The sequence below is a fragment of the Amblyomma mixtum genome, chromosome 3, assembly GCF_055824585.1.
Source record: "Amblyomma mixtum isolate Tamu chromosome 3, ASM5582458v1, whole genome shotgun sequence".
Classification (NCBI taxonomy): domain Eukaryota; kingdom Metazoa; phylum Arthropoda; class Arachnida; order Ixodida; family Ixodidae; genus Amblyomma; species Amblyomma mixtum.
The window spans coordinates 37,443,972-37,470,215 of NC_143014.1; the positions used below are offsets into that span (position 1 = coordinate 37,443,972).

Sequence of the window (26,244 nt, forward strand, 5' to 3'; positions counted from 1 at the left end):
CTTTGGGCCCACCTGATCACAAATGCAGAACTCTTCGGTTGCTGCACGACTGGCTGGTGCATCTTTGCAGCTGACACGCGGCCGATTGTGTCTTCTGTTGCTGTTTTGCTGTTGTTGTGCCCCAGTGCTGGCTCATTGTTTCTATCGTCTCTTCAGCTTGCTCTTTGGTGTCCTGTACCCGGCTTATGCATCCTACAAGGCAGTCAAGAATAAGGATGTTCGCTCCCATGTAAGTAAAGGTTTTCACCTGTGTGATTTGAGGATCTTTATGGATTTTATTTATACTTTTCAGCTTCAGTGGATGATGTACTGGATAGTATTTGCCCTCTTCACTTGCATCGAGACATTTTCTGACATCTTTATTTCATTCTGGTAAGTGTGCACATTGTGTTACTTCTTCAGCTGGTTTAAAGCAAAGTTCAGTATTAGGTGCAACAGTTCTCACACTTGTCACGACAGAAGTAGCTGAGAGTTCACAGTGAACTCTGTTCTCATTAGTGAGTCAGGGCGATGATTTGTGTTGGATGCTTCATGTGATGATCAGATTACCGATGTTCGACTAGAGTGCCAGAGTGTGTACCGAGGTGCAGGAAGTGTAGCTGATGACAGCTCAGAATCATGTGAAGTGATGAGGTCTAATACTAGGAGGGATTGAGTTGTCACAGCTGGCACTGGACAGGAGTGAATGAAGATCACTGGGAGAGGCCCTTTTAAAGTGAATATGATGCAGCTGATGGTAGCGAATTTCGCTACTAAAAATTTGGTTCAAGTGCACTGTTACCTTCACATTAGGACCTTTGAAAGTAGGGCTATAAAGAATGTGATATCCATTCTGCTACTCCTTTCTCTGCTTTCTAGCATCTCATACAGCTGCCCTTGGGCTAGTTTAAATGAAAGTAATGTGTCACACAATATATTTTTGTTGCAAAGCTGAGGTGAACACAAAGGGAGGATGCTAGCACTGCCTCTGCTGCTTTTGTGTTTGTTGCACATTGCTGTAAAAGCATATCCTGCAGCAAATATCTATTTGGTCAATAAGTTCAGAAGTGATGCGATTCATTGAAAACTTGCTCTCGAGGAGGTAAAAATGGGGTGATTGGAGTCCATTTTCTTACTGCTGGCAGGCCGGTAAAGAACCACATTGCCTCCTTCAGACAGGTTGGCACAGGGTTCATTTTGAGGGGCAACACACTTCTGGCCAAAATACATTACCTGTCAGCAAACTTTGGTCTTGCTTGTAGTTTCACAAGAAATTTCAAAGACTACACCGCCATGTTAAGGGACAGGTAGAGAGTGCACAAATAAACAGCTTCAACTTTGGCTACTATGCAAGGTGGCAGCGCTTGCTATTGCACTGGGTTTCAGTTTTCTCTCAGTGCATGAAAGCAATGTAAAGGCTGTGGAAAACCACTCCTGCCACTGAGGAGTAATGGGGTGAAGTGTGTTTTCGATGAGCTGTTGCGAGGTTAGCAGTGGCATCTTGGTTTCATTAAACTGTAAGTCCTGCAGTGAGCCCATAAATGCTATCGCATCTCATCTAAAATTAGCACAGCAACTTCTGCAGCTATATTTTAACATGTGCTTACTGAACACAGGTACAGCTTCTGTAATGTTACTTTCGCCCATGATGTGAAGCAGTTTCCAGGAAAGAGAGTGCATTTTGTGTGATCCGGTTTTTGTTCTGCTCATGGTTATTGTCAGGATTTATTATGGGAAGTATGGAAAACTATGAATTTCATTTAATTTGAATTCTCCTTTTGGCCAAGCAAGCAAGGTAATGTGAATTGTGCATCCAAATGGTTGCTTCGCAACAAATCGGCTTTCTGTTTTCAACGTAGTGCTGTTTAGTGGGCTGGCCTGTTGCACTGAGCGTGGCCATAAAACCGCCATAGTAGAACGAGAGAGCAGATCTTGTTACAGCGCACATGCACTGCGACATTGCAGTCTTCATCAAGGACATGTCTCAAAGTATGTAACTCTCGTCAACCAGCGCAAAGCTTGGACAAAACTGTATGTGATGAAGCAGTCTCGACAGTCACTCTGCATATCCTCCGTGACGCACATCACTTTTGGTTGCCTGTTGTTGTAGCTTTGGGGCGACAATGTTCACCTGCTGAGCCCAAGGTTGCAGGATTGAATTCCAGCCACATTTCAGTCTCTCACAGCTTAGGTGCAGCCCTGATATGCTAACTGTACTGCATGTTTGTGCTGAGTTGGGCATGTTGGAGAGGATGCATCTTGGAAAATTCAGTGCAACAAAGGGACGAGTACAAAGGAAGAAGACAGACGCCCCTCACATACGTAGGCTTGTAGCGGTAGTGCTTTTCATGAAATAATTCTGGCCAGGCCGTCATACTGATATTCCAGAAGTGCCTTTTAGTGTGCTTGTGTCTCTTCATGCATATATCCTTGTGGAACGTATATATACAAGTCAGTAGCTTAAGACTCCAGTTCAATTTATTATTCACACTAAAGAATTGTTCAGTAGGAGTAGGGATTTGGTGATATTGTACATCAAATAGTCATGAACATTTTACCTCTTTGTATTCCCAGGATGCCATTTTACTATGAGCTGAAGATATTGTTTGTCCTCTGGCTCCTATCACCTGCTACCAAAGGATCAAGCCTCTTGTACCGGCGTTTTGTTCATCCACAGCTTGTTCAACGTGAGCAGGTGAGTTTCACTTGCCATCGCAAGCCCAGAGTTTGTGTACTAAGTAGTCATATGGCTGTTTATAGTTGGATGTTAACTGCTTTGAGGATCTGCCCAGGCTGCTAGTATTGGAATAAAATAAAACTGGTATGCTTGTTCCAACCATATTAGCCGTTAAGATGCCCTGGTCTCTGTTTTAATTTATTGACTTGCAGGAAATAGATGAGCTGATTGAGAAGGCCAAAGAACAAGGCTATTCTACCATGTTACTTTTGGGTAGCCGAGGTCTCAGCTATGCCACCAGTGTGGTTCTCCAAACAGCCATCAAAGTAAGTAGCTGCTTATGCAGCTTGCATGCAGCACGCAGGCATGGGAATTGGTGGCTTTGGCATGGTATTACTCCGTGGCTGCCTACCTAGCACGCACCCAATTCAGCAGGGCTGGAGTCTTGTCCCTGGCATTGGCCTTAGCTGTTGCTTATTTGTTACTCTAAAACATGTCATGTGGGTTATTGTGGCCAGGAGCACGAGTCCAATGGCTGCATTGCTTGCTGTTGTGCTGCTCTAGCTGAGTGTAATGTGAGTAGTTCAATTTGAGCTAATGATTAGCTGTAGTCAGTTAAGCTTATCATAAAATTGAGCTTATATCAATAAATTCAGTGGAAAACATGGATGATAAAAACACCGAATCCATCGTATAATAGCTTTTATTATTGCATTTACATGCATTATGATTTATATAGAGAAAAATTTGAACTCTGTGTCTATACTTGAATCCTCTATTTCACAAAAGCTACATGAATGGCTCAAAAACTCTAGGAATTCAGGCACACCGCACACTTCCCTATACGAAATTGCAGCCCTATTCTTCTACAAAACACATTTATGCCTATTTAATTATTTTCCTTACCATCCAAGGATGTTTCTGCAATGAAACTCATCTGCAATGCCCTTTAGTAAAACAGTCCGCTATGCGAAAGAAGTTGCAGCTCATCCTGGGTCGTCCGTCTTTATTTCTTGTTTTGGAAAAGTGTTTTTTTTTTCTAGACATGAAGTGGACCTGCTATTTTTCTGTCCTGGGAATTCAAATGAAGTTGGTATCACTGACTTTGTGAAAACAGCACTAGTCGCTGTGAAAAAAAAGTTTGCAAACATGCACATTCCTAGACGCCATGCCATAAAGGGTTACAGGTTTTTGACAGTTTATTTAGATATTCCAACAGGGCACTCCAGTATGCACTAAATGCAAAAAACCAGTGGTACACATTACGGGCATGGCTGTGGTTCTCAAACATCTGATCCGCTAGGAACCCGATTGCCGTGCAGTAAATGTTGAGGAACCACTCCAGTTTTTCCCTAGTGTTTTTCTTCCAGACATGCACGCAAAAAAAATGTGTATGGATGCATGGCCCTGTAATAAATGCTGATGTCCTATCAATAAAGACTCACTATAGCAGTGAAACAGTCCACTGTTAAAATAACAGCAGCGTAATCCTTTGTAATTAGCGGGCTCATACTTGAGGGGAAGGCGGTGGGTGACATGCATGGATCCGGGTGCTTGAGGAATCCAAAAAGGCAGCCAGATAAATCCCTACATTCTACATAGCTTGGCCCTAGCTGTGTTACAGTAGCACACCGATATCACTTTTTTTTTTGCTTTCTTGTCTGAAAAAGCCATTCTCAGCCCTTCACTTTCTGCACAGGTAATTACGTAATGTTGATTTTTTTTTTTTTTTTTCAAACCAGTCCACAGACATCTGGCAGGAAAGGATACTAATTCATTTTTTTGTTGTTCTGATGTCTTTGTGCTTACTTCATTTCTTTCCTTTAATATTTCTTGAAATGGGCAGCATGTTAACATGCACAGTGAAATTTCACTCTTTTTCTTGAATGGCAACTGAAAGCTTTCAAAACTGGCTTCTGTTCTGAACTGCAGCCTTGCCGATTATATATGCACATCGAATTTGGGAAATGTTTTGTGTAAGCAACCATGTAGCTTACCAAGTCATCCCTTTTATTGACTCGTGTGAACAAGGGAACTAAGCTGTGGTGGCTTGCGTTCTTACACAAGAGGATTATTGCTGTGAATGTTTAGTCTTTGGTTCTCATAATTATTACTTCATAAGCCATTTAGGTGCCAGAGTGGAAGCTTGGGCGAGTTGGTGACGGTTCACTTGCCACATAGCGCTAAACAGACACGGACACAGGGAGACACACAGGACGGGCGCTAACTTGCAACTGAAGTTTATTGCATGAAACCAGGTAATATAAGCTCTTTCTTAAGAGAGAAGGGTAAATAAAACCTTTGAAATAAGGAAGCACTCAAACAGCGTTATCTTCGAACACCATTTCCGGATTAGCAGACATGAAAAGCATTTCCTTGTCAGATAGAAACAATGAGGCAGCACTGACGCACATATCTTCTTTTTGCGAATGTATATTACTTCAGTTGTAAGTTAGCGCCCGTCCTGTGTGTCTCCCTGTGTCCGTGTCTGTTTAGCGCTATGTGGCAAGTGAACTCTTTAGGTGGTAATTGGGAAGGTGATGAGCATGTAAAAAAATCGGGTACAACTGAAATATTATGCTATTACTGTGGTCTCAATGTTTTAGCGCATGAAGATAAGCTAATTGGCATTCTGTCTCTCTCCTCTTGCCCACACTCCATCCCCCTTTCATTTTTTCCGTTGTTGTGCATGACAGTTGTAAACACTACATTTGGTGTATTTTTTGAACATAGTGCTGTTTCACTACACAGGTGAAATCATGTGAGAAGCCACATGAGCTTATATGTCTGAATTTTGACGCCCTTTCATGTCAACTCCAAATCTGCATCAATTGGTTAAACATTTCATCTGCTTCCACTAAGAGCATCAAGAAGCAAATGTGATTAAAAAGTGGCAAAAGGCGTTGCATGCTGCTAGCAATCAAATTACAGATTGCATTTCTGCTAATGCCCACTAGTGGCTACCAAATAAAAGATTGTATCGCGGTAATGAAATTCGTGCAGTGGTACGTCAGTAGCTTTCACCACTTTCCATTTGAAATTGTTTGCATATTTTTGTTTGTTAAAAAGTTCAACAGGCAATGTGAACTAATAATCTAAAGAAAAGTAAAAGTATCTCTTGGGTGATAAGGGAGTAATTACAAATATATTCCACCTTGGGGGATTCCCCTAAAACATTGGACCAACACCTATCTCTAGGTGCGTTTGACAGGTGCCAATAATACCGCGTCAGTTCTATTGTTGCAGAGTGCATACCATCTTTTAACATTGCTTCGTGTTTCACAAAACACCCTGCGTGCTAAAGGGATACTGAGGACAGGCTGAAGTTGGCCTATGTAGATTTATTACCTCATTCTAAAGACAAAGACGTTGCTCTATTTACTCGCGTAATGAGTACACTTTTTTCCCTAGAACTCTCTCAACATTCAGGGGGGTGTGCTCATTACGAGGGGTAAAATATTCATAAACAGTTTTAACTGGTAAAATGGAGCAAAAAAGAGGCTGATGGAATAAATACTTTATCCTGTACAACTCACCTTCAAAAAAAAAGTCATGCTTAAGGCTACTTACGTGTGAGAAGGCATAAAGCCTGCCCGCTCACTCTGTGAATGCAGTCGCCACACACTGTGGCTTGATGTAACACGATGCCACGTAGCTGGCAATTCTACCTCTGCATTGCTCTACGTAGACGCCGCTGCACCCCTTCTGATCTGTGTGCTAACTTCGTGAAGGCAGTCGCCACCCTATTGCGACCTGTGCGCATCAGGTTGCAAATGCGGTCATTCTCAACTTTACATTCATATGTCTGTGGGAGTCCTCATACTACTGCCTGAGTTATGGTGAAGCAGTTAAGGGATGCACCACTGCCCTGCAATGGCAGGTGGTGCCACCGTTGAGTTTGTGCGACCCAGCCAAGTTCTGCGTCCCGAGCGACCTCTCGCGATCAGTCATTACTTTAACTGGCAGGTGGTAGTTAAGCGGTTGGCCACTTCCCTGGGATGGCAGGTGCTGCCAGTGGTGTGATCCAGGTTGCTCTTCCTGAGCAACCTCATGCAACCAATCATTAATTTAACCGCCACCTGCCAGGTTGCATGAGGACACTATCTTTTATGGGTACTATCGAATGTCTCACACACTGACGCACACACGGGCTGGTTTTCGCTCAATGGGGAAAGCAAGGCTTATGCCTCCATAAATCAGAATGCACTCTCCAATGCGGTTTCCTTGCTCGAGAGTGTAGTAAGCAACTTTTATCTTAAACTCACTCATATAACTCACGAAGCTGCCCTCAGTTTCGTCCAAAGAGGGCACAACTCGGGATCACTCTAGCATAACTTGTAGTATTCAGCACGGAGCCCAACCACAAGTTGCCACAATCCTCAGTGTGGCAGTCGTGGTGGCTCAGTGGTAGGGCGCTCGTCTACAGAGCCGGAGTACCCGGGTTCGAACCCGACCGCGGCAGCCGCGTTTCGATGGAGGCGAAACGCGGCTGCCGGAGGCCTCCACTATGGCACCTCTTTCTCTTTCTTCTTTCACTCCTGCCTTCCTCCCTTCCCTTACGGCGTAGTTCAGGTGTCCGCCGATATATGTGAGACAGATACTGCGCCTTTTCCTTTCCTCAAAAAACAATTTACAATTTACCAATTTAGGTCGAGCTAAGAAAGCTTTTGTGACTAGGTGTGGCTTCTTTTTTTTTTTTTCTCTGATTCTTTGCAGAACATTCTTTTTGGCTCTTCCTCCTGTAGGGCCACGTAAAGCAATCTTGACATTTGGCATATGGCAATTTGTATTATTGAGTGGTTTTTCCGTTCATAAAAGCGTGTTTTCTGGCATTCACATCATCATTGGTAGACTGTGTAGCTAAACAATGGAGTGCATTTAGTACCTAAAGGGGGAAAAGTAGCATTTTTGACAGCAAAAGCCAGGAGTACCTCTATTATATGATTAAATGTGGTACTTTTACTGTAAACAGTGCTTTTATAAGCTACAGAGGGCAAAACATTGAAATGGAAGTATTGTTGCCAGCAGCCATTTTCACAATAACAGTGGGATAATGTCAGTGTTTTTTTTAATTTTTTTAATTCACGTCTCTGAGGCTAGACTACATTGCTATCCACATCCAGCCACCTATCGTAGAGTCCAAAATGGTCTCATTGTCATCATCAGAGTTGTGAGTTCGATTGAAGTGGTGGGAAAAAAATGTTCCATTTTCAGCTTAAAGTTTTTTGGCAGTAAATACCTATCTTGCTGCCGAATGAATGTTTGCAGTGGCATAAAAAGACAATGAAGTTTAGACCAACATTGGACAAAGTTGGCCCTAATGTCTTAACGATGGCATCATAATATCTGGGGCATTAACACAACTATCTTGCAATGTTGTGTCTTGGAAATTATATATACTCCGCAACTTTCGTGTCTTGATGGGCTGCAGGGGCTTTTTTCTGGGTGATAAGTTAGCGTGGCTTAAGGCAAGCACATGGAATACTCACATGACGCGGTGCTCCTTGTGCTTGTCTGATGTTGCAATAAGTTTTCACCCAGAAATATGCACCAACTGGCCCAGTAACCCATTTCACTAATTTTATAAGGGGAAAGCTTCCGGAGCACTTGGCGTTTTTTTTTTTTTTCTGTTAGTTGTCTTGTGCACATTGAGAAGTATGATAACTTATGCCACACTACCCGGTGGTAGCGAAATTTAGGACGTAAGCTCTTCCTCTTCTAGTTGCTGTTTTACAAGGTCGATTTATTTATTATTTTATATTAGTGTCGCTCACTGCAGCATTTCTAAGCAATAATACCCCTGTCACACGGGCATTTTAATCAGTTGAGAGGCTTCGAGATTCTCGATCGCTATCGAACACAAAGCAGTTGTGCGCCTGCTACGCGGGAGACTCGGTTGCTGTCGAGAGATTTCATCCTCTCATATCAAGGTGTTGTGGTGCCATCGTCACTACCATTAATAACCTTGCAGGCATGCAAGCAACCAGCCTACAGGTTTAATCCGAGATGGTTAAGTACAATATGCTTATTCACTATAATATTACTGACCATTCTTGAAATTAATTTCGTTGTCTTGGACAAGCTGTATAGCATTCATGCACTTCTGAGGAAGCTGGTGTTGGTTGTTTTTGTACCCGTGGTTTTGCAGTGATGGTGTTATACTTGTTGCTGTGTTATGTAGCCCAACCTGAGTCTTTTTTGTGTAAAATAAGTTGTATTTTGAAGTTCCATATTTTTCAGAGATAAAACTGTTCTGATTTTATTCCCCAACGTGTTACTGCAAGTGCTCCATTTCCAAGAGTGCACGCAGCAGCTGCTTGAGGTCCCTTGTGATCTCTATAGAGTTCCGCACTGCACTGCACTGTACTGCACTGCACTGCACTGCACTGCACTGCACTCGGAGTCACCCGTAGAACAGCGCTCAATTCACCTTTGAGTTGATAGTTTATCCGTGTGGCAAGGGTATAGAAAAAGCTGAGGTCAAAATGAACAAAATGGTCTGTATTAACATGGATAATGCTGAACCGTAATACCTTTTCTGTTACATTGATGGCACTGCCTGGAGATGCTGATAAAGTTGACTATCTTATTTGCTTCTTCATTTTTGCCCTTACTCAACCTTTTTTTCTGTGATGGCAAAATTTTTAAGGCGTGCTGTAGCATGTGTATTTGTACATATGTATTCGTGCATGCTTGCGTGCTGTAAGCAGCTTTATGCACTGCAAGATGAGGGTTCGGTGGGATGGGCATGTTAAGTAGCATGTTTTATTGGTGCTTCCAAAGGCATGTGTTTGGTTTATTAGTCCACAATGTTTCCAGCCTCCCTTGGTTTCGGTTTGTGTACCCTCTTTGGATTGTCTGGATGCCCCAGCCGTTAACAAAGCAGCTGCAGGACCAAGGAGGAATTTCTTATTTATTTATTTCTTTCCTGTGATCTCAATTCAGGGCGTGGAGGCACTTCCCCAGGCAGAGCCAAGCGAGCCTTTGCCAGCTTCTTCTGCTAACGAATCTAACCGCAGTCGTGACAAGCGTCACTGATTTTTGGGCTTTTTCATTTGTGCTTGTGCCAACCTATTCTTACACTCTTGCCACTCACTTTTTTACCTTTTCAATAAATGCCGATTTTTACTGGTTACCATAACTGTTTTTGTTTGTTGCCTTTATTTACTTGTTTTGCTTCTTTATTTTAACATTAACATAGCAGCTGTTGTAGGGTTTCTGTACACTTTGTTGCGTGTTGACTCATAGGCTGCAGCTTTTACCACTAGCTGCGTGTGTGTTGATTGCAGAGCCCTCCATTCATAGACCCCTAAGAAATATGATTATTGACGTATTTTTTTTACCTAGCTGCATAGCATATCGCCTTTGGCTGCCTTTGTTTGCTACACTACAGTGTGACAAGTTAGGTGCTTATATCTTTGCATTATGCACTTGATGCATTATTTTGACTGCCAGTGGCAGAACAAGTGCTTGGCTGATTTCAATTCTTGTCCAAGGGCAGGTGAAACAACTAATACAAAGTTTCTTATCAAAAGCCTGATGTGGCAGACTGGCTGACAGTGGGATAAAAGCTAATAGCCATTCTGGCTCATCTCGCTGTCCTTTGTCAGGAGAAACATGTATCTTTTCATTTTATTTATTTTTCATGGTTAAGAGATTATCTTTCAGTTAGAAATATAAGCATGCGGTGATGTTGAAAATTTACTTGTTTTGCAAAACTCCTGTCATGGGCATGTGCTCTAAAATATCTTGAAGGTTGCCGCTTGTACTTACTGTTTGTTGAGAGCGGAGGGAACTCCATCATGAAGCACTTATTATTTGATGGATGATGCGTTTAACCAATTTTAGTTATTACTCTGGATGAACATTTCTGGAACAACAGGTTGAGAAGAGAGCAGCGAAGGAAAGCTGTACAGCTTTAACAAAAACTTTTTAGTTTAATATGGGGATTGAAGCTGGGGCCACTGCATATTCAGACAGTTGCTCTACAAACTAAGTAGCCTGAACAGCTAGCAGATGGCATGGTGAGAATGAATTCATGAACATCTCTGATGTGGTAACAATGTGAGCCCATTGTATTTAAGGGAGTCTCTGAAGGTGGAGTAAATCTAAAATAAGGGAGTAATCACTTATTACCATCTACCCAGGTGCAACCATAGGGGACAAAAAAGAAAGCTATGCAGCTTCTACAGAAGTTACATCATCATCAGCCTGACTACGCCCATTGCAGGGCAAAGGGCTGTGCCATATCTCTCCAATTAATCCTGTCCTGTGCCAGTTGTGGCCACCCTGTCTGTGCAAACTTCTTAATCTCATCCACACACCTAACTTTCTGTCACCCCTTGCTACGCTTTTCTTCTCTTGGAATCTAGTCCATTATCTTGCCTTCACCTTCCCACGCCCATTTCTTCCTCTTGGTTTTGACTAGGATGTCATTAACCCCCGTTTGTTCTCTGACCCACTTTGCCCTCTTCGTGTCTCTGAACGTTACACCTTTCATTTTAGTTTCCATAGCTCGTTGTGTTGTCCTCAATTTAAGTTGAACCCTTTTCGTTTTCTCTTTTCGATCTGTCGTCTCCTGAGAAAGATTGCCGGTATCCTGTTGAACCATCCTACCACCTACTTTTACTTCACACTTTGTAATGATAGCTGTGAGGTTATCGTTCATTGCTTGAACATTAAGGTCATAGTCCTCAGTTAAATCCGAATATCTGTTCTGCAGCGAGACTGGATTCCTCTGCTTACCCTTTTACCGCTAACTCGTTTATGGGCTTCCACTTCACTAGTTTCTTCCGTCCCCTTTTCATATCTAGGCCAATTCAAGACCTTACCATCCTATGGTCGCTACAATGCAGTTTTCGAGGACCTCACATCCTCCACGATGCCAGGGTGGGCACACAGCGTCAAGTCTATTTCATTATTAGTCTCACCATTGGGGCTCTTCCATGTCCACTTCCTGTTCTTTCGTTTACAGAAGAAGGTATTCTTAATCAGTAAATTATTGATCTCTACGAACTCTACTAATAACTCCCCGCTGCTACTTCTAGAGCCTATGCCATAGTTCCCCGCTGCCTGGGCTCGATCCTGCTTCTTGCCTACCGTAGCACTGAAGTCGTCCATCAGTGCAGTGTATTGTGTTTTTACTTTGCTCATTGCCGATTCTACGTCTTCACAGAAGCTTTTGACAATCTGGTCATAATGGCTGGGTGTAGGCGCCTAGGTCTGTATCGCCTTCAGTTTGTAGCTCTTATTAAGATTAATTATGATAACTGCCACCCTCTCATTAATACTATAAAATTCCTCTATGTTGTCAGCTATATCGTGACAGATGAGGAACCCCACACCTAGTTCTCGTCTGTCTGCTAATCCACGATAGCAAAGTGCATGCTCGCCCTTTATTACTGCATATGCTTCATCTGTCCTCCTAAGCTCACTAAGCCCTATGACATCCCATTTAATACCTGCCAGTTCCTCAAGCAGCTTCATTGGATAAGGTTGTAGCATTAAATATTGCCAGGTTCAGTTTCAAATAGCGGCCTGTCTGGAGCCAGAGATTTTTGGCACCCTCGGCTGCGTCACAGGTGTGACCAACGTTTTTAGATCCCTTTCAGTTTGAAAGCTGCGGCGCACGGATTGTCGCCTTTCCGTTTACTGCCGCGCGGTGGCGCTTGCCACGCTGTTTGCCCGACCAGCGTGGTCCTTCGCGTCTGCGCCATCGTCGTCGCCGCCGCCTGATTTGGAGCAGCCAGCAGATATCAGCATGGAACATATCAGCTTTCCTCTGCCATTTGTTGGCAGTGACGCATATCTTACAGTATGAAAAAGCTTCAAGCAAGGGTGCTTAAAGCATCCCACCAAAAAGATGCTAGAGTTTACCAACATTGTAAACAAAGCAATCTCGATTTCTTTGAAAGAAGGTCCCGTTTTTGGGGACATTTTTTGGGAGGTGCTAGACGAGCTGGAATTGCAAAACCTTGCTCGGCTTGGATGTGCAGAGCATATGGCCACTTTTACATGCCAAGTTCTGCATTTTGTCATAGTGACACGCTTGCACTTCTATGCGAGAGACGTGAACCGCCGGCTGGAGAACGGAGAAAAGGTTGTCATCGCAAATAACAAAGCTCGCCTTCTGTTGCCATTCCTTCCACGCTCCGACTTAGTGTGTCTGCATTTAATGCTTGTCTGTGTTCAATTAAATTAACATCCTAAAAATGAAAGTGGAGGACGCTGCTCCCGTCTGTGCGATCATTGCAAATAAAAAGCTCTTCTATAGTTATTCCCTCCCTGCATCCAGCTAAGTGTGTCTGCATTTATACTTGTGTTCACTGAAATTGGCATTCTAAAAACCGTGCAAAACGCTGCTCGAATGGGCGGTGCTTCGTTGATAACATAGCGCGGAATTTCGTGACTGATCTAGAAGCGGAACATCGCTAGTTTTAACCTTTCATTAATGTTTCGAGCATTCTCCCTAAGAAATACTGATAGCTTTACTCCAACATACGCACATCATCAGCGCTAGGTCTTCCTCGTAATTTGCAGCGCTGAATTTGCCACACACGGGTGTGTGAAAATTGATTTTATGGTTCAAGAAGGTTGGTGCGAGGCACAGGCTATGTTCACGGGCAGTCACATGATTCCCCCCCCACACACACACACACACACATACACACGCACACTAAAACGTCCAGGATAAACGTTGCAAACGCGATGCGCTAAGACGCAATGCATACCATTGGTTTTTTGCGAACTGGCATCAGCCTGCTCTTTATCTCACCCTTGAAACAGTTCTTTAACCATGAGACTGAAGTTTCAACGTGACAGCTCCAAAAGTACCGCAAATTTGAGTTCGACGTGTTCGCTCCCAATGTTATCGCGGATGAGAACAGGCTGTCACAGCAACTGCCAAGCGCAAGCGCTCCGGCGGCTGCGGGCCGACAGCGACAGCAGCGCCGCGTGGTGAGTGGAAGCGGACGGGGGCCGCTTTCTCGGGCGCGGCTCAGGGGAGCTTGAAAACTGGAAGGGATCTAAAAACGTTGGGTGTGACCGCCACTTTGGCCAATTGCTCCGCAGCCACTGGGGACTCAGGGCTGAGGGTTAATCCGGTTCTGGTCACCGAGATCAGTCTGCACCCCGGGCCTGGTTATGCAATTCCATTGACACATGGATTTTTTTCTTCTCCAGTGGAGAATTGCACGGCACTGGGATTCAAACCCCGGTCCTCTTGCACGTGAGACGGATATTCTACCTCTATGCGATCACTGCATCGCAAACAGAAGCTGGTGCAAAAATTAGTCCTAGTCTGGTGATCAAACCAGGCACTGCTGCCTGTCTGGGTCAGTTACTCTACAAACTCTGCTAACGAGTATGGCAAGTAGATGTCAGAACGAGGGATATAAACATGCACATCTTCAAACATCTTCAGAAGTCCAGTATACTTGGGGAAGTGCTTAATACATATCCAAATTTGTAATCCGCTTTCAGCTGCTGCATCTCATTTTGGTAAGTGGAGCTACATTCGTTCTCCTATATTAAGGATGCAGACTGGCTTCAATTTATTTAAAATATTGAAATGTGCTGTTTTGAGTAATTTGTCAACTATTGCTGTTGGGCAAAGTGCTAGTGCCTATTGCGGCAGGATTTTTGCTTATATTTTATATCACTGTGTTCTGAATGTCTCCTGCAATTATTTATTCCAGTGGCTCTCCCTCTTGTGTGCATGGGTGTGCATGTAAATTTGCCAGAACTGTATGAGTGGTTTGCAGCACAAGTGTGCAGCAAAAGGCTGGCCTAGTTTGAGTTGCTTGGCTTGCATTTTTTGTTAACATAAATGTGTCTTGAGTGAGCGGCTCGATAACACAAGCAGGAAAGCAGGTTTATTTGTAATGCGGTCTATTGGTAATGGTAGTAGGTGCTGGTGACATTACGCCACCGGCTGATGTCACTGTAGTAAACAGATATGCCACTTGATCTCGGGTGATATAGCATTCACTGCATAGCTCAGCACGCCTCTCCTTTTACAAGTGGAGGCTTTGCAGAGGACATCGCTTTTTGGTTGACCATTAAAGTGGCTGTGGCTCACTGGGTGAAGCCCCCGCAGAGTTCGCGACGCCGGCTGGTTCGGATGGGGCCTGCTCCGCAGAGTTGGTTGCTTTTGGAGAAGCTTATGGCTTAGTTTGGTTTGGTTTATGGGGGTTTAACGTCCCAAAGCAACTCAGGCTATGAGGGACACTGTAGTGAAGGGCTCCGGAAATTTCGACCACTTGGGGTTCGACCAGTGCACAAACATTGCACAGCACACGGGCCTCTAGAATTTCGCCTCCATCGAAATTCGACTGCCGTGGCCAAGATCGAACCCACGTCTTTCAGGTCAGCAGCCAAGCGCCATAACCACTGAGCCAACACGGCAGCACTTATGGCTTAGAGTCAAGCTCCTTAGGGGTGAGCGGCCCCAGTTGTTTCCATGACGGCATTTTTCTGCTTTTAAAGAGGGCACGGTCACCATCTGAGCTCCTTGTGTGCGTGAGATGACTCTAGGCAACCACATGAGTAGACGGCGAAAATGTCTTAGCCACTCAGGCTGTCCTGCAAAGAACGGCATGGTAGGCAAGAGCGCTTCAGGTCGCGCCTGGTTGCCGAAACTCTGAAAGCAGCTGTCCAGCTGGTGACCCAACAGCAGCTCTAAGAGTGAATTTCGACCTTGGCAGGTGTCCATGGATGGTGACATATTAATCGATTTAAGCGAGTTGTGAAGGCCTTCTTTGACTGTGCAGACTACTTCTGCCAGGTCATTCGATTGTGAATAGTAAGGTGTGTGTTGATAAATCACAAATCTAATAATAATAATCATCATCATCAGCCAGACTGCACCCACTGCAGGGCAAAGGCCTCTCCCATGTCTCTCCAATTAACCGTGTTTTTTGCCAGCTGCGGCCATTGTATCCCTACAAACTTCTTAATCTTATCCTCCCACCTAACTTTCTGCTGCCCCCTGCTACATCTGCCTTCTCTTGGAATCCACTCCATCACCCTTAAGGACCATCGGTTATCTTGCCTTCCCATTACATGTCCTGTCCGAGCCCATTTCTTCCCGTTGATTTCGACTAGGATGCCATTAATCTGTGTTTGATCCCTGACCCACTCTGCCCTCTTCCTGTCTCTTTATGTTACACCTGTCATTTTTCTTTCCATAGCTTGCTGCGCTGTCCTTCACTTAGGTTGTACCCTTTTCTTTAGTCTCCATGTTTTCACCCCATAGGTGAGTACTGGTAAAATACAGCTATTAAAAGCTGCCACTTTGGTATTAAAAGCTGGTATTAGGTATATCCCAATGTTGTTGGAAAGGTTTAAATGAACCTTTCCGTGTGGACTTTTTTAAACTCTGCTGTCAGCGCAGCTTATTTTAATAGCATTGGTCTGAAGCCATAATGATGTTGAAGTGATCTCATCCCTTAGCAGCTTAGCAAAATCTTTATGTTAAGCTAATTATCTTCTTGCAAACCAGCTTGTGAGCACCTGACTGCATACGAATAAACTTGAAGCATTTTCTGATGCTTTTTGCTTGTTAGTGCAATATTACCAAGTTGCCTATGCCTTTGTCCTATACTAAAAGGTGCAAGCTTCTTGCACTTGAGAAAGCCGTACAGTTATTTCCCAAGCACAGTGTTTATGAGTTGTTTTTTTATAAAAGGAAAAAACAAAACAAAGATAAAGTGGCTGAAATTTTTTATTAGGCAAAACATATCTTGCTAATCTCTGTTATTTAGTTATTTACTTTACTTAAGGGTATTTGGTAACAGCATTTGTTCAAATCGCCGGCCTGAAAGAGCACCGCGATGCGGCCGTGCTATGAGTGAAGCAAATGAAAAAAAAAACTCTGTGTACAGGAGCAGCCGAGCTGGTTGTCGTGTCATACTTTATGAAGGTGCCTTTTATCAATGGATAAGAGCGAAGCATAGCCACATCGACTCTAGAATCCTGGAGATGCAGTTAAGAAACTCGAAGTTTCACTGGCGCCTCTTCAGAATGCGTCAGCTGGTGCATTTGACGCTGCCGGCGCTGATGACCCCATTGATCTGTGTGTGGAATAGTGCGTGACTTTTATTGTGCTGACAGAGTCAACAACAGATGTTTTGCAACTTCTGGAGCATAGCGGCAGATAAGTCTTCCATATCTGCTGGCAATCACCGCATCTTGAAATAGGGGTGAAGGGGTGTTCTTTTTACGACAGTAGTAAGCCTGTCCCTTCGTCCCTTCTGCCACCGAGTGTGCAGAATCGTAGCATATATGTCATCTGTTTGTCAAGCAACAAATGTAGGAAGACGGAAGACTGAGCAGGCCAACAGCTTTAGCATAGTCTCTTCCTAATTCTACTCTATTCCTTTTTCTCAGTGAACTACCACCTGAGTGAGTGTCACTGGCCCAAAGTCTGATTCACAGCAGCCTCAAAATATGTGGCATACTTTTTTCTTTTTAGTATTGAGTATTGTTAAAATACATGGTACACTAAAAAGTTAGTTTTAGTACCGATACATTAATCTTCGATACTGCCCATGCCTGTACTGGTGTACATGCTGGAGGTTTTTGCATTGGCTTGCATTCAGGTCTCACATTCGTGCACTTGCTTCTCGATATTGGCATCTGTTCCCTGGTATGAGATTATAGTTCGTGCGAGATTTTTTATTGTAGCCATTCCTGGGTGCATTTTGTGCAGCAATTTTAGAAGACCTGATGTGGCCAGCGGCAGCACTAGTCTATGCCTTCAGTAGATCTGGTCTTGACTTACGGTACTCTCGCTCCTTTGCTGAAAATGCGGCTGGAACCGCCCCTCTGTCTCTGCTAGGTATGTCAGCCAGCTCTGCAGGATCTATTTCCGGACTTGCGCCACATAAGGTCCCGCATGGTAAGGCTCGCCAACTCTTTGGCACTGATAAGTGCCCTCTCCAGATTCTCGTTGTATAGTATGTGCTCGGGCACCTTAACTTGCTCCTTGTGAGGCTGCCCCATTGGAAGAGGACTGAAGGCATCTACATGTTCTTGGCACCCTGTTTAAAGACAGGTAGTCTCTAACCGAGTTATGCCAAACTGGAGAGCCAGTGCCTCCTCAAGTTTATCTTTTTTTTTTATTTTCCGGGATCTGAACCTGATAGGACACTTCAGATTTGATGGGACAACATAGTGCCTATACCCACTGCTTGGGTTGAAATAGGCAAGAACTTTTGTTCTATCAACACCGGTGGTGTGGGTAGCTGCAGTGTCACTTGCTCGCGCCTTTCTCGGCAGCATGGTCTTGGCAGCAACATGATGGCACCATTAAAAGAAAGGGACGCTTTTACGTTTTGGTTGCCTCTGGGCATTCCACTGCAGCTATGTAGAATGGCCAGAAGTGAAACCTCAGAATTAGAAATAAGTGAAGCGAATTGTGACCACTGCTCGCTGTGGTACCAGTAGTTAATTGGAGCCACTGTGGAGGGTGTTGTAAATATCTCTCATTAGCGTCTGTGGAGAAAAGTTCTCGCTTTTAACGTGTGCGCCATAAGGCAAGGGAACATGTTTTCTGCAGAAGCCTGTGAAATTCATAGTGACCCAGGTAGCCATGTGACATCACTGAGTAAATTATGGATCACCTGTGCTGTTCTACAAAGCATTCTGATTGACATAAATTTCCCTAAAGTTCACGGCATCAATGAAACCGTCATTTAAGAAGTCTGAAGCCGGCGATGAATGAGAGCGGTGGCCATGTCATTGGCGTGCTATTCGATAAAGCAGGCAGGCGATCGTGTCATTTATTCCCGTTGAATTCATCCTGTGCTAGAACATGTGTACTTCTTTTAGCTTGACATACAAAATCGCGCCACACCACACAAGGACGAGAAAGAACACACGCGAGCGCTTGTCCTTTTGTGGTGTTGCGCTATTTCACACGTGATGCTTAACCAACACGCCCAAGTAGCCACTTTATTTGACTCTATTTCTTTTCGCTTGCTTATCATAGGGTAGGGAAAGAGAGAAAGCTAAGGAAATGCATGCCCTGCTGAGTCAACATGCGACCTTCCCTCGGTATCGTTTTGGACTGTCTGGATGACGGCATAGCTGATGTATCACAGTCGCGTCGGTGTTTGAAAAACGCAGTAATCCGTAAGCACTTGTAAGTTATTTAATCATTACAACTGTTACTAAGCAGTGGCCCAGCTAGCTACGTAAATGTGAGTGCTGTCTAAAGAAGGGTTTTCAACCTACAGGGTGGCCTAAGGGCGCGAATGTGCGGGCGTCTGTGAGAATGGCGGGAGCATGCAGCAGGAGAGTATGGTGGGCTTTACTGCTCGCGCAGTAAAGTCATCATCAAAAGATGATGTCATCATCTGAAGGAGATGATGATAAGTCATCATCAGAAGTAAAGTATCATCAAAAGACTGTTTTCATGGCCTGCAAACCCCCTCTAGCGCTGCGCGAAGTTTGCATGCGCGCTGCCTCCGCTCCAGTCTTCGAAGCTTGGTTGGTTTGGCAAATTTATGGCATAACGTATACAAACTAATGGCAGGACACGAGATGAGTCCATCCCGCAGGGCAACTTGTGATGGGTGCGTAAACCTAGGAAGGGGAGATGTGAGGAAAAGTGGTTCTCCAGGCATCCCCCATGCTGGTAGCGGCGGCCACAGGCTGAAACCAGTCGTGCTCTTGACGGCATTTCATGAGCGTTGCTGCGCAGGGCACATTATATTATTACAAATGCGTGGCTTGAGTAACGAAGTTTACTCTCATTTTCTTTCTTTTCCAGATGAAGGTGTATATTTTCACTGAGTCGCTTTGGGACATTAAACCCCCACAAACCAAACTTTCTTATAATTACTCTGTCTGCAATTACTGGCGGTAATCCGATGGCTGCAATGGCACTTTTAATTAAGAAAGGCACAAGTAAATGAGGCGGCCGCAGCAGTCGAATTTCTATAGAGGCGAAATTCTAGAGGCCCATATGCTGTGCGATGTCAGTGCACGTTAGCGTACCCCAGGTGGTCAAAATTTCAAGAGCCCTTCACTATGGCGTCCCTCATAGCCTGTGTCGCTTAAGGACATTATTCCTCCATAATCCATACACCAGCAAACATGAGATGTAGCACTCCAGTCGTCTGCTTGAGTCACTTAGTAGCCAGAGCGCATCAATTGGCTGAGACACGCATGCATCTGCTGCATACTTGACACAGGTACGTGAGGTAGCGGTCTGATTTGCATGTGTCACTGGCTTTGGCGGCATGTTTGGCTTCTTCAGCGTGAGCAATTTGCAAAGGTGGCTAGATTGAATCTCAAACAGCTTCTTTTTGTTCGCTGCTTCTGTGATGCATTTTCGGGGGCTTATAATTTTTCAGTCTTTGTAGTCAGCCCCATCCTTTTAAATCCTCACTAATTGCAGCACTATAATAGTGACTGAGGTGGTGGTGGCTGCTGCTGTGCTACCTTGCTGATCTTTAGTGTGGCACGCAGCTCAGGAACGTTTGAGATTGTTTTAGAGCGCAGCTCTTAGACGCCCGTTTCTGGCTTACACGTTGTCAGTGTTGTCGGTGTAACCAGCAGAGGTATTGCAAAATGAAGAGCATGGCCAAGGATGAAAGTAGGGCAGTAACGAAGGGAGGGTGAGAACGAAAACATGGGGGAGGGGTAGCGGTCTTGTCATTGCCAAAGTCGGGTGATTCCTTGTGCAAAGATTTTCGGCCCCTTAATTGTTGCAGTGGTGTAACAAATCACCTTAAGATTTACCACAAAACTGCTAGTCGCCACTTGAGTTAGCCATGAATCGGCAGTCTAACTGTCAGCTAGAACATACATGGGAGTCTATGGGGGCAGTTTGAAGTCCACACTGTTTACCATTGGAACGATCATGCACTACTCTGAATTTGCGGGCCATGTGCCTCATGGCCCGCTCCAAGCAAAGATGCGTCCTTTGTGCCTTCAGCGTTTCTCCTTGAAGCAATGAGACAAGCATGTTGTGACATGTTCTCATAGCGAGCAGAAAACATGGGAGAGAATGCGGCAGCACTGCTTTACACCACTGCGCAGCATTAGTTCAGTGCAATTGTTTAGAGTCCTTCTATGACAGAGTGGCAATGCTTCACATTGTACTCTTCAGGTTTTGTGCCTCAATGTATTGCAACATCAAGCTGCGCTCAAATTTCGCATTGGGAAGTATCGCTATTGTTGGCAAATTTTTTTTCACAATGGTGGCAAAATAAACTTTAAGGGTGATTTTCTCGGCTTACATTTTTTCTGCCATTGTTATCACTTCTTATTCCGAATGGGAGTAGAATGATTCTGCTTGTTGCGCATGAGCCCCCAGATATTGAGTGTAATAAGACTCGGTTTTTCTGTATATACATTTAATAGTTTTGGAAAGCTATTTTTGTAAGAAATCTTTTCGTATGTTTGTGCATGCTAAAGTTTAAACTTTATTTTTATGAATACTAGGTATATAAAAAAAAAAACTGAAAGCTTTGTTGCACAGCTTGATAGCTTTATTACATGCCATTAAAAATTTGTGCACTTTCTGTTTAATTAGTATCCCAGGGATGACTTAACAAGCATGTTATTGCTAATAGTCAAGTCATCAACTATGATTGCTTGCTTAAAATTAAATATTGTTCTGAAATCTATAAGAAAAGTTACCTATCTGTACCAAATTTGGTTACATTTCATGTGTAACTAATGAAATTGCTACGTCCTCGCATGATTTCTTGTAACACTGCTTCTATTTCCACTTCCTGCATGCGAACATTTCTCTTTACCTGTTCAATATGTCTTTGTGGTTCCAGGCACAAGAGGCAATCACAGCACACAGGAGCCGTGAGCTACCAGCACTCCAGAACAGACAGGACCAGTCGGATGGCAATGCTATTGGTGGGTATAGTTTACAAGATTTGCACATGCGATGATGGCAGCATGGCACCATTTGTAGCAAATTGTATCTAAAGACCCTCTCTGCAGTGTGCACTAAAATAGCATCTTAAAGGGACAGTCTACTGCCAGAGACAAGCATAAAAATGTTGGCTAATTCTGGTAGATCACAACAGATTTTGGCAATAACGGCAGCAGAACTCCTGGTTTAGGTAGGAATTTATATTTTAAATTAGCGAAGAAAGTCTGGTTTGAGCGGATGGTAGCGCCGCAATACGTTATTTCGTTGCAGTTAACATGGCATATGTGTGGAGCGAATATACTACATTTCATGACTGTGCTCGAAGGTGAAACAGACAGTTTTTTTTGTTCATATCAACTTAACGCGGCATAATTTTGTTTCTTTCAACAAATTACAGCAGCTTTTATTGTTGATCCTTGCTTGATCATCTTTTAAAATTTTTTAAAAAAGAAACCGCACTACAAACGCTTCTGCTATGCTTGGAATGACGCTGCCAACAAAAGCTGCTGCTGGAATCTGTGATAGATGTTACCTCTGTTTCATTGATTGTATTTTTAAAACTACCTTAGTGCTCTCAACTTCAGTTTTAATATGCACTTCTTTTAATGTCACACTTGTTATTGCCACTGCATGCTGCCTTGGCGACGTGGCAGTCATCGTGTGCATAGAGTTATGCAGAGTCACTGTACCGACTATATTTTGTGTCCCCAATGTTGGTTCGCAGACACAGTCTACCGTGAGAAAGCAAGACTGCTATACAGGAGAAGTTAGGTTTTAAATTATTCTGCTGTGTTTCTCACCACCATCAATAAAAGTCAGTAGGCTGTCCCTTTGATGAAAAATTGCTCTTAAATACAGTGCACACGTAGGGAAAGACAGATCGAAAGTGTACTATAACTGTAGCTGATTCTGCCCATGTCACTATTTTTATGCTTTTTAGTGTGTGTGGGTGCAGTTTTCTGCAAGCAGCTACTGAGCCTACATGCCTCACATCTGGCTGATTTAGTGGCACATGACTATTGACATATGTTTTAGCAGGTGACTGGAGCTAGTGCTTGCATTTATCATCACTGCATGCTTTTAAAACATCATAAGCAGGTTCTGTATGCTATATTACGCTGCCATGGTGAGAGGTTCAGCATGTTAAGAAGGGAAAGGTTTTAGATGGATTCATTTAACTGCAAGCAAGTGCCTGCAGGATGTTACCTTTAGACCAGACATTATCCGTGTCAATACTTCTACCACCAGATGAAATCTCACTTCCATCACACAATTATTAGTTCTTAATGTATGAGTTGGTGCGGCCTGAAGTACAGTGCATGGCATAGGTGATTCAGGAACAAAGGGGATCACACCTCCATTGATTGAAGCTACTTTAGATTCTTTGGGTTTTTTTTGTTTTTGTATCCTCACTTTTTGGCGATTTACCTTGAATCGACGCATGCAGTGCTGCATTGTTGCAATGTAGCATGAGGGATTCAAAAGCACATCCAAATGTTTTGCCAGAGTTTCATGATACAGATAAATTTTAGAAGCACTGTTGAGTGAATATTTGCGTGGTAAAGAATTAGGAGAGCTGCTAAGTGCAATTGTCTAGGTTTTTTAGTGCCAGCGAGCGAGAGAGAGAGCTTTGGGAACAGCAAGTTTCTACTCTGTAGGGGAATGCTTGAAGGATTTTCAAGTTAGTATGCTACAGACACCCTTAACATGAACTGTGTTACCCAAAGGTTGATTCCTGTCTAATAATCAACCTCATTATCAGTGTTGCACTGTAACTGGACTTTTTTGTGCTCAAGGTTAACCTGGAGCCTTCCACTATCGCATCCTCATAGGCAGAATGTACGGTCGTGAGTTAAAATGATTAGTGTAGTGACGTCACCGGAGCGGTGAAAATTACACCGCGCGGGTGGCATGGCGCTGTGGTTTGCAAACACACCTGGCACTTTTGTTCTCGATGTGTTCATAACCGCAGTGCCAAGCATTGCTATCTGCTGCTCCAGTGGCATGTCACTGGTGCTAATCTTTTACTCGGGACTGTACCTTTAGCAAGTAAGAATTAAGTTTTTATTCGCTCTTACCTTCATCGTCAGGTGCCGAGCATATTTCTAAAAAGATGCTTTAATGGGACTAGAAGGGCCTATATAAATGCAGAAAACTAAACATTTCAACAGAGTTGCCTGTCTGGTTGGGTTTGATAACTTATCGTAAACTGCGAGACATCTCCAACCAAAACATTTGAATTTCAAAATCTCGACGTTTTGGCATCGGCTTGGCTCCTTGCTCTGGGGTGGCAGGGGGCTATTGGCTTGCATCTTTAAGTACCTGGTGGGGAGGAAAGAAGGAGTGTGGCATGCGAGGAGTCCTCCAAATTGTAAAAAGCCTACTGAAAAATGCTGTTGGTCATTCTCACCCCTGCAAGCACTAAACTAGCTTTTCTTGAATATTTTCACGTTGCTAAATTTGGGTCATACTTCTACTTCTTGTCCTTGGAGTGAGTTATAACATACACATTGACGGCATTGCTTCTTTTATCCTTAGGTGCTTACTGTATTGCCACTTGTATCAGCACACGACGGTATTCTACAGTTTTAATTAGCAGTGAAAGTGGTGGTATTGATCATTGCTTTGTTGATAGCATGCCATCCACCATTACAAAAAAGGAAATAAGCCCATCTTTTGTATGAGTGCTTTTGATCCCGAGCTGAAGAAAGTTGTCGCATTGCATCAGTAGGTATATAATTCTGGGCTAGGTAAGAAAGTGGCAGACAGTATGGTGAGCAATATTTTCTCCAATTTTTTTAGCTTGGATGGATGTGGAGAGTGACTCAGAACCTTTACCGATCCTGCCAGCGCGTGGTCAACAACCTCCACCACTCATGGGCATTGGCGATAACCTGGACATAGACAACAACCTGTACGTCATTACTCTCAATGGAAGTTCTCTACTTTGCAAATGCTTGCAACGTCTGCTGTTTCCTGTGTTGCATATAATGGCGCTGTGCATGCCTTGACGCTGCATGCGATGCTGTAAGGCATGCATGCTATCATAACCTAATGCGCCCTTTTCCTGCCACTGCATTCAGCCCATAATGAAGTGAAATTTCGGTACAGTGAATCTTATTGCACCACCTAGGGTCATTCATTTTATTCAAATATTGTAGTAATGAGACTTGAATCAAAGTGGCTAGCAACTACAGTGGAGAGTGAAAATGTTGCTCCTTTCTGAATTGTGAAGTTGTGCTGGCGAGAAAAAAAAAAGAACGGTTGCAGAGGAAGATGAGGTAATCATTGCAGTTTGCGAACAGACAGCTAAAATTTTGATTCAAAAGAAACCTGCCAGGGACACCACACATTGCTTAAGAAAGCAAAGAGTGGATGGTGGCGAAAAAGCAAATAAAAGTGAAAGATTATACAAGAACAACCTAGGCACAAAGTGCTCATGCGTGACAATGAATTGGTGCTGGAGGTAAAAAAAAAAAACACGATGTTCTAAACAATAAACAATTGCATTTGACTAAAAGTCATCAGCTCCCTGATCTCGATACTTCAGTGATTTTCATGTATGATGACCTTGTACTCTGGGCGTTCTTTTCATCATTTTTCAATTATATATGTTTGTTCCCTTCTGGCTGAGTTGGCAGGTGCGTTGGCCACGTGACATGGCCTAGCGCGGTGACGGGCTCGGCCTCAGTTGGCAGGTGCGCTTGGCTGTGTGCAGACGTCTAGACAGCTCTGTGCATCGGGTTGGAATGGAGCCAGAATGAACGCTGCATGTGTATACCATAGTGAAAGATCCCCGCAAACGGAGAGGGCGACCATGGAAGTGTGTCGCTGAAGATGGTGTGTCGGCAGCTGCACAGGCTCAGTGTACGCGGTGGCAGCAATGACGGAGGAAGAGAAACAGGCCAAGCAGACTTTAATGCTATTGCATTCGCAACGCGACATGGAATTGAGTTTGCCCTAAATTTTTTTAAACTGAATTTTCATACCTGTCCATCCTTTTTTGTCCATGTGCATGGACAAGGAAGTCTTCTTACAGAAACACTAGGACAATTTGTCGCTCATTTATTTAATTAAATCTGTGAGCTTCTTGTGGTGAACATGACAGAAGTGCTCCATTATGAACAGTTAGTTTTTTCAGCTGTCTAGTGCACAGCATCAGGAACATTGTTACATCTATTGAATGCGTGAATGTTCCCAATGAGCCGCTGTGGTGTCTCAGTGGTTATGGTGCTCGGCTGTTGACCTGAAAGATGTGGGTTTGATCCCGGCAGTGGTGATACTGTTATTTGTCGGTTATGTTGCAGTTTGTCCGTGTAATCTTGTTAATTTTTCCTCAGCATGTGGCTTGTGCAAGATCAGATGTTTAGTTTTTACTGTATTGGACAAGTTGGTTTGGTTTGGTTTGGTTTATGGGGTTTAACGTCCCAAAGCGACTCAGGCTATGAGAGACACCATAGTGAAGGGCTCCGGAAATTTCAACCACTTGGGGTTCTTTAACGTGCACTGACATGGCACAGTACACAGGCCTCTAGAATTTTGCCTCCATCAAAAGTCGACCGCCGCAGCCGGGTTCGAACCCGCATCTTTTGGGACAGCAGCCGAGCACCATAACCACTGAGCCACCACAGGGGTGTATTGGGCAAGTGTATATTACTTATACAAACATGCCTGCCTGCTAAGCCGT

General features: G+C 43.8%; 1 protein-coding gene across 2 annotated transcripts in view; it reads left to right on the plus strand.

Moving 5' to 3' along the window:
- Positions 1-26,244, plus strand: part of LOC149349677 (uncharacterized protein T19C3.4-like) — a 35,942-nt gene that overhangs the window by 1,880 nt on the left and 7,818 nt on the right. For both annotated transcript variants that reach the window (XM_089578744.1, XM_089578745.1), the window contains exons 2-8: positions 157-229; positions 293-372; positions 2,554-2,674; positions 2,869-2,982; positions 17,496-17,555; positions 21,454-21,538; positions 24,360-24,471. In XM_089578744.1, the coding sequence (XP_089434870.1) occupies positions 157-229; positions 293-372; positions 2,554-2,674; positions 2,869-2,982; positions 17,496-17,555; positions 21,454-21,538; positions 24,360-24,471 (645 nt within the window). The remainder of the gene's footprint in view (positions 1-156; positions 230-292; positions 373-2,553; positions 2,675-2,868; positions 2,983-17,495; positions 17,556-21,453; positions 21,539-24,359; positions 24,472-26,244) is intronic.